The sequence below is a fragment of the Pseudophryne corroboree genome, chromosome 4 (genome assembly GCF_028390025.1).
Source record: "Pseudophryne corroboree isolate aPseCor3 chromosome 4, aPseCor3.hap2, whole genome shotgun sequence".
Taxonomy (NCBI): domain Eukaryota; kingdom Metazoa; phylum Chordata; class Amphibia; order Anura; family Myobatrachidae; genus Pseudophryne; species Pseudophryne corroboree.
In genome coordinates this window covers 401,919,434-401,933,051 of record NC_086447.1, presented here as the reverse complement: position 1 = coordinate 401,933,051, position 13,618 = coordinate 401,919,434, and the positions used below count along the sequence as shown (strand labels likewise).

General features: G+C 38.8%; 1 protein-coding gene across 5 annotated transcripts in view; it reads right to left on the bottom strand.

The window, feature by feature from the left end:
• Positions 1–1,432: 1,432 nt before the first annotated feature.
• PHF3 (PHD finger protein 3) overlaps positions 1,433–13,618 on the bottom strand; it is a 322,047-nt gene continuing 309,861 nt past the window's right edge. For all 5 annotated transcript variants that reach the window (XM_063916746.1, XM_063916748.1, XM_063916749.1 and 2 more), the window contains 3 exons: positions 10,060–10,149; positions 6,289–6,484; positions 1,433–5,868 (listed from right to left, as the gene is read on the bottom strand). In XM_063916746.1, the coding sequence (XP_063772816.1) occupies positions 3,806–5,868; positions 6,289–6,484; positions 10,060–10,149 (2,349 nt within the window). In that variant the 3' untranslated portion in view covers positions 1,433–3,805. The remainder of the gene's footprint in view (positions 5,869–6,288; positions 6,485–10,059; positions 10,150–13,618) is intronic.

The window sequence follows — 13,618 nt, the reverse complement described above, 5'->3', positions numbered from 1 at the left end:
GTGACCAGTCTCCCTGGGCACAGAATCTAACTGGAGTCTGGAGTAGGGGTATAGAGGAAGGAGCCAGTTCACGCCCCTTTTAAAGTCTTAAAGTGCCCATGTCTCCTGCGGATCCCGTCTTTACCCCATGGTTCTTGAAGCATCCCCAGCATCCTCTAGGATGTATGAGAAAGTCCTTACTCTGAAAGTAAAGTTCATGCCAGATAACCATTCCAAATACCACAATACTAATAAGGTAATATAACAGAGAAGCGTAATCATTTCATCAAACTTCAGCCTAAAAAAGTGAATCATTTATGCATATTTTCCCAATGCAAAGCACATGAGAGTCTCAAATCCACATTTACCAAGAAAACACCTAGGGTGGAATTCAAATGATATATCACGCCCAATCTCCTGTCTAAAATGATCCCTGTTATCGTGCATATCGCGCCCATAGCAATCAGGTTTAGCCGTGTAAATGGTTGGGTGCCTCGCTACTCCAAGTGTAGCAAGCTGAAATAATGATACCATGCCCCTGAGGGCAGAAACAGAATGGGTGTGGAAAGGGGTGAAAAGAATTGAATCCCGCCTCTAATCTGGCTATCTCTACCCACCAGAAAAGTTTTGCATCCTCCTCTAATTTGAAATGCTGATCAGAATGTTCTCCAACGAAATGGAAGAAATTTAGCAAAACATTTTTCAGGGGAGGTAGTCAGGAGACCACCAGTGACAATACAGACGCCGGAATCCCACCCCATTGCATACCCGACAGTCGGCATGCCGACTAATAGGGACTATTCTCACTCTTGGGTGTCCATGGGCATGTCGAGTGCAGCGAGCCCGCTAGGGACTTTGTTCCACTCACCCCCCCTTCCCCGAGCATCTGCAAGCCGGGATTCCGGCGTTGGCATGGTGAGACCGCCAGTCATGCATACCCAACCCTTTTACAGCATGATAAACAACCTTTAATGTGCCATAGCAACAGTATTGCACTATTATGAGTCTGAGTTGAAATTTTATTCAAAGTACAGTACACTAGACTAGCAACATTAGCAAAAAAAAAAAAAATCATATACAATCTAAAAGGATATAGTTTTGGAAAGAAAACTAATTTGAGCAGACACACTCTTGTTTTATAGTGAAGTATATTTTACAGCTTATTATATTTTACAGCTTATTATAATTTAATAAAAATTAATGAGAGAACTTCATGTAGGAAATGTAAAAGCAGCAACATAACAGTACATTTTGTTGTAAAGGTAACATAAATCTGGGGTTCACCTATGCAAATTACAATACATTACATTTATTGTACAGCACTGAAAGTTTAGGTAACGGTATACCAATATAAAAGTTGAATGAAAGCATAAAAAAGCAATGGAGAGCAAGCTTTTAAACAGTTAACACCCTTTACTATTATTTAAATATATAAAAGTCCAAAGAAGCTTGGAATACTTAAAATATTTTAATAAAAATGTAATTTTCAAGTTCCTTTCCATATAAACATTACACTACAAATAGAATTTACATTATTGAATATAATCATCTTAAAATTAGAATTGCAATTTTTAAAACATGCATTGTGTCAAGTGAAACAACTATATATTTATGTGTACAAACGACCATTTGGGGTATATTTGCGGAAAATATCTGAACATCTCACTTTTCAAAATAAAATCATTAACAGAAATATTATATAATCCCATGGTTTCTGGTACCAGATGCCTTTTATTCCACCACACAAGATAAAATGTAAGACTGCCCACAATGCAAACAGAATGCTTATCATACTACTCATTTATAGTATGCTTTCCATTGGCAGAACTTTTGTGATTACCTTAAGTTAGTTAATGCAAAATTTTAAAATACTTATTAACCGCCAATACTTTGTGAAACGCAGTAGAAAAATATAAACTACAGTAGCAGTTTGGAATAAAAAAAAAAAGTCATACGACAACCTTGAAGACCTACTACATCAACCTCACATTTCTCCAAAGGTTGATCACCTTTAAAATACTTATAGATTATCTTTATGGTAAACATGTAAAATCACACTGAGAAAAAAATGCCATGTGATGGGGTTCCTGATAAATTTTGACGCAGGATCCAGAATTTATATTTCTATAGGAACACTGCACAAGTATCCTTTAAACAATAAGCAATATGTAAATATATTTAGAACAGCCTAACATATGACTATGTGCAGTTTAAAGTAATTATATATATATATATATATATATATATATATATATATATATAAAACAATACCATTATATATCTTACAAATAAAATATGTATCTTTTGGTAATATTAAGTCTATTATGGTAAGTATAGTTTCAAATTTGTAAACTAATTTTGTAGGGGTCTGATTATAACATTTCCACACATTTTTCTTATTTTAAAACTGCAAAACATTGAAAGGATGGCTATAGATTGTGTACTTTGCATAAAGAGTGACAGTCAATACTAGTCTAACTTTACAAGATAACTGTGAAAGACTTCAATATTCTGTTCTAAACACTATTAAGACATAGAAGAGACATAGCCAGTACAACTCCATTACACCTCTTGTCCTGACTATGGTTAGGTCAAGAGAATGCACACGTATATTAAACAAAACAGGTCACCAGGCCAGGGATTACTGTTTTATTTACTTACTATAGAGTGACTTATGCTCTATACAATTATGGGGAATTGTAATTGTAAAACTGAAAACTTTTTAAAACAAAGATGCTGTACATATAAAACAATTGTTCCACTATAATACTATTGAAGGTAACATTGAAAAGTGCAAGTCCACAGTAATTAGGTATCACTAGACTTCAGTGAATTGCAACTCATGCAGATATAATAGGAGCTTTGACAAATTATTGATTTATAGAAGGGTCCTGAAAACTTTTCTTTAAGCACATTTAAATAGCATGTTGTTGCCCAGTGACAAAATAGACGAACAGGTAACTAGAAGAGTTAAATTTACATTTGCAAAATCAAAAAGGATTAAAATAAATCGAGCATGTAAAGCAATTGCAAGAAATACTAAAACTTTACTATTTACCAGAATTAAACACAACATTTCATACACAGGAATGAGACAAAATATGTTAGTTTTTATCATCTTTAAAATCAAAATATTCCTTACAATATGTACATTTTACAGTATAAAAAATAGCAAAACACAAGAATGTACACGCAGAGATTTCAAGTATTTAAAGCACAAACAATATTTGTAATTTTTACTCACTAAAAAATTTGAAGCTTGAAAGAATAAAATATATTTCCCCTATGGCAAGTGCATTTCAAACCTGTAGTAACCAAACTGCTTACACTTAATAAGCCATGATATAATCAACTGCGATTTTCTAGCCATAATAAGATTAGAGGAAACATTTTAACATTGAACATTTGCCAAAGTATAGTTTTTACAACTCTAAATAGTTTTCTCCAAAACATAGGTTACAGAGTCTGAAGCTTTTATGGTCTTAAAACAGTGCAATTAAAAACATTTTGTGTAAAGAACTTTGTTTTAAAATGCTAATACCTTAAAATGCAAAGACCAATTTTCTTCTACACACTACGCAACATTTCCAACTAAATATAAATTAGTTATTGTATATTTAGTAAGAAATTTATTATGATATTACATGTGCATTGGTGTTAAAAATTTATTAAAAACATTTTAGATTTAGTGATAGTTTAACATCAAAGAAAATATAATGGGCAGTCAGATGTACAATATCAAGTTGTTTCTGGAAAAAATAATCCCGTGACAATAAAAAAGAATGGCACAACCTAGTAAGAAATATAACTGCTAGCAAAAGCTCATTTATCGTTTACTTTTACTTTTATCACTATGGTCCCTGCTCCTATCTTTGTGGTGCCTATCCCGCTCTTTTTCCTCTTCTCTGTCCCTGTTTCTGTCCCTATTTTTTTCTTTTTCATGAGCACGATCCTCACTCTTCGATTTATCACCATTCCTTCCTTCTTTACTTAATTTATCAGAAGCTCGAGATCTTTCTTTTTCTCTGTGTGACTCATCACGACTTTTCCGATCTCTATCATGACTTCTTTCTTTATCTCTATCCCGACGTCTGCTTCTTTCAGAGTCTCTGTCACCATGCTTGTCACCTCCAGATTCCTTTTCATGCCTCTTATCTCTTGAATGATGAGATTCACTATAAAATCTCTGTCTATGTTCACTTCTTCTCTCCCGACTAAGACTTCTGTCAGAAATACGATCTTGTTTATCCCATGGATCACTATGACGCCTTTCTTGACCTCTATGATCTTTATGATACAACTTCTGAGGTGACTGGTACATTACTTGTTCAGCACCTAAAAGCGGTCCAGTTGTAACATGTCCAAAAAAATTAGGTGCTTGTCGAGCCAATTGAAGTGTTGGGTGCCAAGCAATTAATGGATTATGCATATTGGCTTCTGCTGAAAGAAACCTTGGTGGCCTTGGAAAACCAATACCTAATGGTGTTGGTAGCAGAGGTGGTATATGAGGAGTATAAGGAAATATTGGATTACCCTGCAGAGGAAAGCTGGCAGTGTGTTGGAATGGAAATGGTGGAGGGGTGCTCTTTAAAGGTAGAAACGGCGGTGGTTGTAACCTCAATGCTGAAAAATTTCCAGCAAATGCAGGAGCTGGAATTTTACCTGAATTTTCTGAGTGTGAATCATCTGGTGCTTGTGACTTATTTGCAGCCAATGCTCGTCTAAATTGTTGCAGGGGGTCTGTCTCATCGATAAGCAGATCTGGAGGAAACAGTTTAGTATTTTCAGGTTTTGATGCTTCAGTCATTTCGGTTTCATTTCGGGTGCTTTTTGACCTACCACTTTTAGATATATTTAAATCATTTTCTTCGTTAGAATGTTTCTTTGTCTTATCTTTTTTGTGTCTCGATGTGCTCTCAGGAGATTGTTTATTTGCTTCATTTTTGTGCAAATCAAAATCTTTTAAATCAGAAGAATTAGTCTGATTGCTTCTTCCAGCTGCTTGTCTAGGGTCCCTTTTAACATGTATTGATTTTGGAGATTTCACAGGGCTTTCAGTAGCATCTACAGATGCTGATGTATAATCATCAATATCACTTTTAGTCACATGAATTGGAGACAAATTTGGATTTGTTGTTTGAATAGTGTCCTGCTGAACATCCACAGACTTTTTATCTATTATTTCTTCACTTGAACAAACATTTATTGTAGCTAAAAATGCTTCAGTAGAAACATCAGGAGGTTTACCTTTGAGTGAAAGGACTGATGTTGTTCCAAGTCGGACTGTTAGCGGAGATGGAATATCTTTTATTTCTTCTATAGTGTTGGGAACTGTATCCATTTCTATATCATTATCAAGCGACTTTTCAGAAATTAATGGTTCATCATTAACTTGAACTTTAATCTCTTTTAATGGCTTTTCAATATTTGCAGTAATACTTGTTGATTTATGTTCAAATGCATGTTCTGTAGTGCCTAAAAGAGACTGCAATATGTCATCATCAGGTAAGGGTTTGTTTGCTAGATCTAGAGTAGACTGTGGATTTTCCCACCCAACTAGTACACCTGGGAGAAACCGTAATGGCTTCGGAGGCTCACGCTTGATTGCCTCTGGTACAGGTTCAACAACCACTTGAGGTTCCTCTGTATCTGAAAGCTGTGGCCTGTTTCTATTCTTGTGTAATACAGTAGTGAAGGAATTAAAAAAATCATTTTCATCATCATCATCTTCATCATCGTCATTATCTCCAGGCTCAATTCTATTCCTTTTTTCTGGGACACTAAGTAATGACCCTAAGTGTTCATCATCAGGGTTTGTACTGTGTTGCCTCTTCACTTTCTGGCGAATTATCAAGGCCAAAAGTAGATTTGGTCTACGAGCTTCCAGACCTATATGAAAAATAAAAATACCACTGGGAATAAATAACAAAGTTTAGAATCCAACAATTAAAAAAGTAATCATTTAATTTTGTACTATATAGTTTTAAAGAGGATCAGTTAACAGTATGGCATGGACTTTTATTTCATTTTGTGAAAGAGAGGCACTGAAATTCTTAAAAAAAAAAAAAAAGCCCTAAATATGTCTATCCTCTTCTACAAGTTAGTGTTACAAATATTTGGATCTAGAGGGAAGGAAATGCTGAAATTATGCAGCTTAGCTAACATTATCAAGCATGTGAAAGTTGTTGCTGGATAAACCCGTCTCTCTTTGGAATGTGAAGTGGCAAGATCGACAATTATATATCATAATCAGTTAACAAATAAGTCAGATAAAATACAGTACAATTGCTACAAAGTTTAAAAACCTACCAGGTCCATCAAAGGGTACAAAAAAATGTGGGATTTTTTCTGAGGCACCTAATGGAATGAGATACATGTCTTTCACCAGCCTCATGTTATTTGCTACTACACCATAGCGTTTCCGGCTACTAAAGTAGGAATATAACAATGTATACGATATCTGATCTTCCTCTGTCTCTGGACTGAAGCGTATTACACATGTTTCCTAAATATGAAAATAAGAGATTTTAGTAAATGCAGCTTAAACCATGGAATACAAATCACATATATAATTACAGCTAGAAGTATGTGAAAGAAGTATGTCTCGATTTATACAATAATCATTCTTCCCTGTGCTGCTCTTGTATCAGTCTGTCAACTACGGCATTTTCCAACTACTTTCCTCCAATATGATACATAATATTAAAATAGATTTGGGAAGCCTCATCACTGACCACCATTAAATAGTGTTTAAAATAAAATAAACCCTCTAAAACTCATTCTCAATAAAAAATAAAAACAGATAATAATTGACTGTATAAGTATTTGTCCCGTTTAGAAGGATACATCTAAAACAAAAAACCCACAGCAGACAACTAAGCATCCATGAAAAAAAGGCTCTTGTAAGGAGGTCCCCATGTAGCCTAATACTCTGGCTGTTATTTTGACAGAAACCTTCGATGGTACAACACCCAGTGTACTTCACAAATCAAATGGGGAATACACACAGAGCAATTTTTGCCTATTTTCTGTCAAGATCACTTAGAAATTAAGCACGGATCGCTCCGTGTGTACACCCCATAGCGTTGGCAATGCGCAGTCCAGATCTTTAGCACATGCAGGCAAGAACTAGTTACATCGCCTAGCATATGCATAAAGAACACTGCTGATGTGTACTGAGCGATCTGTGCTAACCTAGATCGCTTAAGCACAAGTCGCCCCGTGTGTATGCCCCATAAGGCTGCAATCTAAAAGGGGTTCAACATATTTTGTCAACATTCATCATTTCAACATAAGAATTTTGACAAAACATTCTTGGTGGCCCAGCAGTGATTTAAGATATTAGGCAGGTCTGGCAGATCCAGCGGTGTCTTCAGAGTCCGGTGGTGATGTGATGAGGACTTCCAGCATGCAGATCCTAACTCTAACCCCTCTCCCTAGTACCTAACCCTAACTCTCTAAAGCCTAACACTAATCCCCCCCCCCCGCAGTGAAAACAGTTGGCATTTCAAGAATGTTGACATTTCACATTCAAAATAGTGAACGTGTTAGTGTTTTGCACATGATCCTATGCTGACAAAGTGGTGGCGAAATCATGATTGTCGACTTTGTAAATGTTTGGATATTGCCTCACCCTTTGTTCAAAACAAGTATTAAATAAAACAATGTATTATAGCGGCACGAAGCAGGAAGAGACGTCGACAAGATGTATGAACATATTGTCTGCTGCAGCAGGGGGGGGGGGGGGGGGGGAGTGAAAACTCCCCTCTCCGGTGATGACCTCCCCCCTAAGCACACAGTACATCAGTTCAGTGCTGACGTGCTGTGTCTCCCTGTCCGGCCAGCTCCTCTGCATGGGATCTTGCTACTCACGTGAGATACCCTGAGCAGTCCGAAAGCCAGCCACAGCCAGGGTCAGGTCTGTCCCTGCTGTAAAGATAGGGCATCGCCACCTGCAGCTGTCGAAATTGTCATGTGAGGGTGTTGGAACGGTCAGAATCATACATTGCTCCCTCATATCGTCGTGCTATCTTTTAGATAGCAGTGCCTATTTGGACATAGGCGCTTCACTGATCTCGCACTGTTGCTGTAATACATAACGCACGCTGATACTGCTTCTCCCGTATAATGACAGGTCATGCATTCACCTCTTAATCTACTAATGTAGGCTCTTAAAACCATTATAATTTTGGTGGATTTAATAATCCTTGAAATGGCTTCAAATAATTAGATTTATTAGGTAGCAAAATATGACCTTATTAAAACTTAGCTTACAAAGTAATAATACAGATTTGTAGATAATAACAGCAGCAATCAAAACGCTGGATGAATTCAATTCTCAGCGATGGGCCACCCCAATGTTCTGCAGAACCCTGAAAACTACGGAAGCCCAACATTGCAAATTTGTAGCGCATCTCTTTCGGGTGCAAGGGAAAACTAGCAATTTTCAGTTTTCCAGAAAGACTCCACATACAGATGTGTCCTCAAACATCTTTGCTGTAGTCATGCCAAACAGCCCTTCTTGGCACACTCTTCTAGCATCTTTTTTACTTCTTTTTGTCGACAATCAGTCTTACTCGCAACACAATGCAACTAGGAAGTATGAGGAGACTGTGCTGAAAATAAGACATTTGTAAATCTGTGTGCGAATGAGTCTCTAAAACTGTACACGAAGTGCTACAATGTAGCAGCAGCAGCAGCTTTTTTCCAATACATGTTCTGTTCTGCTTCATATACAGACTCACTCACGCACAATAGTGTCTAATAAAATTATTCAGCACATTCTCTTCGTTCATCCTAGCCACATTGTGTTGTGAATAAGATGCATTTTCAGCAACAAAAAAAAAAGACACCCTGCATTAACAACGTAGCATGGGACCTGGTGGCTCACTCACACCAGGCATCTTGCGCTTTATGACCTATTGAAGCTGGATGTATGAGGACACTGTATCACGGGGAAGACATTCCAAATGATGAGTCAGAATAAACTTATAGCCTCAAAGCCAGATGCTATGTTTAAAATAAAAATTTCTATAAAATTGCGCAGTAAAATGGTATTAGCTGCCTAATATACTCCAAAATAGGACTTCTCATAGATGCTAAATATAAAATGCAAAATATAAAGTGCAACATTAGGCGCTATTATATTAGTGTAAGCATGTATTACCCACACTAATAATATCACAACATTTACCTTTTAAGGATGATTACAATCTAGTTTACATTTTCCCTGTGGTGGTATTATTACTGTGGGTAATACATGCCTATGGTAATATAATAGCGCCTGATGTTGCAATTTATATTTTGCATTTTATATATTTATGAGACGTCCTATTTTGGAGTGTATTAGGCAGTTAATACCATGGTGCATACTAATGGTGCGTATTTCAGATGCTATGTTTAATGGAAGACTTAAGCTGGGTACACACCCATATAATCGTTGTCCCTTTCTCCTGATATAAGGTGAACGGCCGTTCATAACGTCCCTGCAATGGTTGGGACAAAGAGGTTGCATCTCATGTGCTGCAAAGCTGACCTACCGATCCCCACCGAGCTGCTCCCCCAATAGTTCAATATTTCAAGAGAATTATAATCTAGAATGACGATAACCAGAAGAATACAACCACATTTTGAAACTATCAATGCTGTAAATTGCCTACTCAAAAGACCTCAATACTATCATAAATGTGAGAAATGAAACTATTGCTCACTAATGGTCCCACTTCTACTGTACCTTACGCACATGAAGCAATACTGCAAAAAAACATAGGAAACACTTGCAGTGCTCAGTTGTGTACCTACAGTACATACCCCCAGAAGCTCTTCTCACTGCATTTATACATGTATTAACACAAGTGAACTGACTGCTTTTTTAGTCAATTATGGCATTAAAAAACATTGTTTTTTTATTTGACATTTAATTTGTTTTAATCATTGGTAATCCAATTTCATTCTATGATGTAGTAAAATTAGGTATGAAAAACGTCGAAGAGGTTGAATGTCCCAACATATTGAACATTCTCTAGATGCTTATAAATTACAGCCTTTGACAGGATGAAGTTTGGCAACAATGGATAATACCTTTGTTCCAGAGGCCTTTATCTTTTCTACATAATCCCAAACAGTCTGTGGAGAAATTCTTCCACCTACTTGGATGCTCTCAGGAAGGTCCTAAAATAAATAAAACATTTTTCTTATGATCAATAACTACAAAATCAATTACTAAAATTATAAAATACAGACATTCACATAAGAATATTTTACAAACGAAATGCATAGCATGTCAAAAGATATATATATATATATATATATATATATATATATATAAAATAACAATTACCGTATATACTCGAGTGTAAGTCAACCCGAATATAAGCCGAGGCACCTAATTTTACCACAAAAACCTGGAAAAACTTATTGACTCGAGTATAAACCTAGGGTGGGAAATGCAGCTCTAGCCGTACACAGCCCTCATAGTGCCAGATATGCCATCATACTGCCAGATATGCCCCCACAGTGCCAGATATGCCCTCATGCTGCCAGATATGCCCCACAGTGCCAGATATGCCCTCATGCTTCCAGATATGCCCCACAATGCCAGATGTGCCAGATATGCCCCACAGTGCCAGATATGCCCCACAATGCCAGATGTGCCAGATATGCCCCACAGTGCTAGATATGCCCTCATGCTTCCAGATATGCCCCCACAGTGCCAGATGTGCCCTCATGCTGCCAGATATGCCCCACATTGCCAGATGTGCCAGATATGCCCTCATGCTGCCAGATATGCCCCACAGTGCGAGTTACTTACCCTCCATCGCTCCCGCGCTGTCTTCTGAAGGAGGGACACGGAGGGCACAGCGCGCGGCTCTCCTGTGTCCCTCCTGCGTCTCCGGCGTGTGTGTGTTAAAGGAAGTGCCGGTTCGTGCACTTCCTTTAACACACACACGCCGCCGGAGACGCAGGAGGGACACAGGAGAGCCGCGCGCTGTGCCCTCCGTGTCCCTCCTAAATACTGACTCGAGTATAAGCCGAAGGGGCTTTTTCAGCACAAAAAAAAGTGCTGAAAAAGTCGGCTTATACTCGAGTATATACGGTACTTAGCCCAAAAACAAAGTAAAGTTAATTTACAATGTACACTTGACACACGCCACAAAACACCTTTGTTTTTCAACAGTGTACCCCGATTGTCCATGACTCTTCCGTGAACTTGGGAAAAGATGTGTGGAGAATAAAAATATTTAATGGGTCTATTGTGTTACATCACCTCCTGTCTCCGCAGATTAACCCCATTTAAAAGAATATTTTTTTGTATTTAAAACTACTGCTTAGTGCAGCATCATTGGGTTCATAAAAAAGTTAATAACAATGGCACATCGGGACTCTATTACCTGTCACTTAGTGTGTGCAAAGCTTTATTATACTTCTTGGAGACCTATACACTTAAATGAAACTGGGAAAGGAGAAACATTTGCAGGCACACAAACACCTGGCACACAAACACGGTGCCATATAAGGGTGGTCTTCAGTATGCCGACTGACGGGATCCCGGAGCACAGTATACCGGCGCCGGGATCCCGACAGCCGGCATACCGACACTTATTCTCCCTCGTGGGGGTCCACGACCCCCCTGGAGGGAGAATAAAGTAGCGCGCCACCGCGCCCGTAGCGTGGTGAGCGCAGCGAGCCCGCAAGGGGCTCATTTGCGCTCGCCACACTGTCGGTAAGCCGGTATGCTGGTCGCCGGGAGCCCGACCGCCGGCATACCATAGTGAACCCCCATATAAACTACCGATATGGACAATATAGTCTATATCTGTAGAAAACATAGTGCATATCGCACCGTGTGCATATACTTTACGATGCCGATACGCGGTCAGTTTCTCAAGAAAAAATAGACTGTGCAGGCATGGCAATGTTCACTATAATTGTGTAAAATCTAGTGAATATTGCACGTGTTTCCAGTAGTGACCGATATAAGCTTGCGATACCGATCTACGCCCTTCTGAAATATCACCCCAATATTCGAATGAGCTGTCATCTGCCATAGCCAAAATCGCACGTACATACAGTCAAAATCGCAAGTAAGTATAGTCAAGATTGGTGGTTCTGGGCTCCGGGGAGTTCAAGGGAAATCGCATAATCAAAATCTCACTGTGTGTATGCACCTTTAAAGCTTGTACTAAATAAAAAACAAACAAAAGGAGAAAAAAAAAGCAAAACACCACTTACCCAACAAATTGGTGCCTCTATACAAGGATGCTAAGAGTAGAAACCAGAAAAAAAAAAAAAAAGTGTAGCCTACCCCATCCACTTGAGTATCAGCCCCCACAGAAAAGTCAAATAAAAAAATGCTTTCCACAATAGCTAATCCTTGTTGGCTGAAAATGATGGGGGAATCTCAAGGGCTCTAGCCTTTTATGATTTTGTTCTGGTCACTTGCAGCGTGCAGGATAGTCATTTTTTATAGAAACGTTTTTGTTTCTTTAACTCATTTTCATTTTGTATGTGGACTATTATTGATCAAAAAATTACTACTACTGTTTGGATGCCCAAAGTGCCAAGTTTTCACATATTTTCTCTCGCACTTCATGAGGCTGCGAGAAAATACAATGTGACCAAAATGGCAGAACAACGGAATTGCTGTCGTCGGGCACCATCTAGTGGCAGCCGCAATTAAAACCCGGGTGGTACGTATACACAGATTCTCTGGATTCTCTAGTCAGATATCATTAATCAGTGGTATGTGGTCAGTATACCGATAGTCGGGATCCCGGCTGTCACAATACCACCGCCAGGATCCTGACAGGGCCACTATACCGCTGCCGGTATACCGGCGAGGTAGGTGATTCCCCCTCTATGGGTGTCCACGACACTCATAGAGGGAGAATAGAACCTGTGGCGAGCACAGCTCGCCACCGAGCCCGCAAGGGGCTTCTTTGCACTTGCCCCCCTGCCGGCATTCCACCGCTCGGGATGCTGATGTAAGGATCCTGACGTTCGGCATCCTGGGTGGTGGGATCTCATACCGATCCCTAATCAGTATCTGGTGGTTGCTTAGAGACTGTATGTTTGTGTCCCTGCTATGGACCACACAACAGCTCAGTGTGGTGGACACTCCTCTTCTTAGGACTAAGTGGAAGCTACTAGCCTGCTGATGGGTTTGATGAGCGATTTAATTTGCTTTAACAGGCTTTTTGCACACACAACTGTTTACCATTACATTACTTGCCATGTGTCTGTTTTTGGCTTTTAATCTATAGTTGTTTGTGTGTTTATATGAACACTATGTATTATTATTTTTTTAACTGTGATGGGTGTGTCTACCCAATTACTGAATGGTATGCGGCGTGATTTTAATGAGTGTTGGGGTATATATTGGGGACAGAGTGTCCTACTTATTTTAGCTTGAAAAAGGTGGTGGAGACCAGGATCAGGCACCGAACAGCAAAGCTTTGAGCCTCCCAGGATGCACTGGATAACTCTCCCCTCATACCTCGCTCACAGCTCAGGCTCTTCAGTATTAGTTAACAAGCCTAAAGCAGGAGCTGGAGAGGAGAGAAAGAAGAATGGTACACACAGGAAATACACTCTCACTTATAGGAGAAGGGAACTGGTGACTGAGAAAGTAACCCAATTC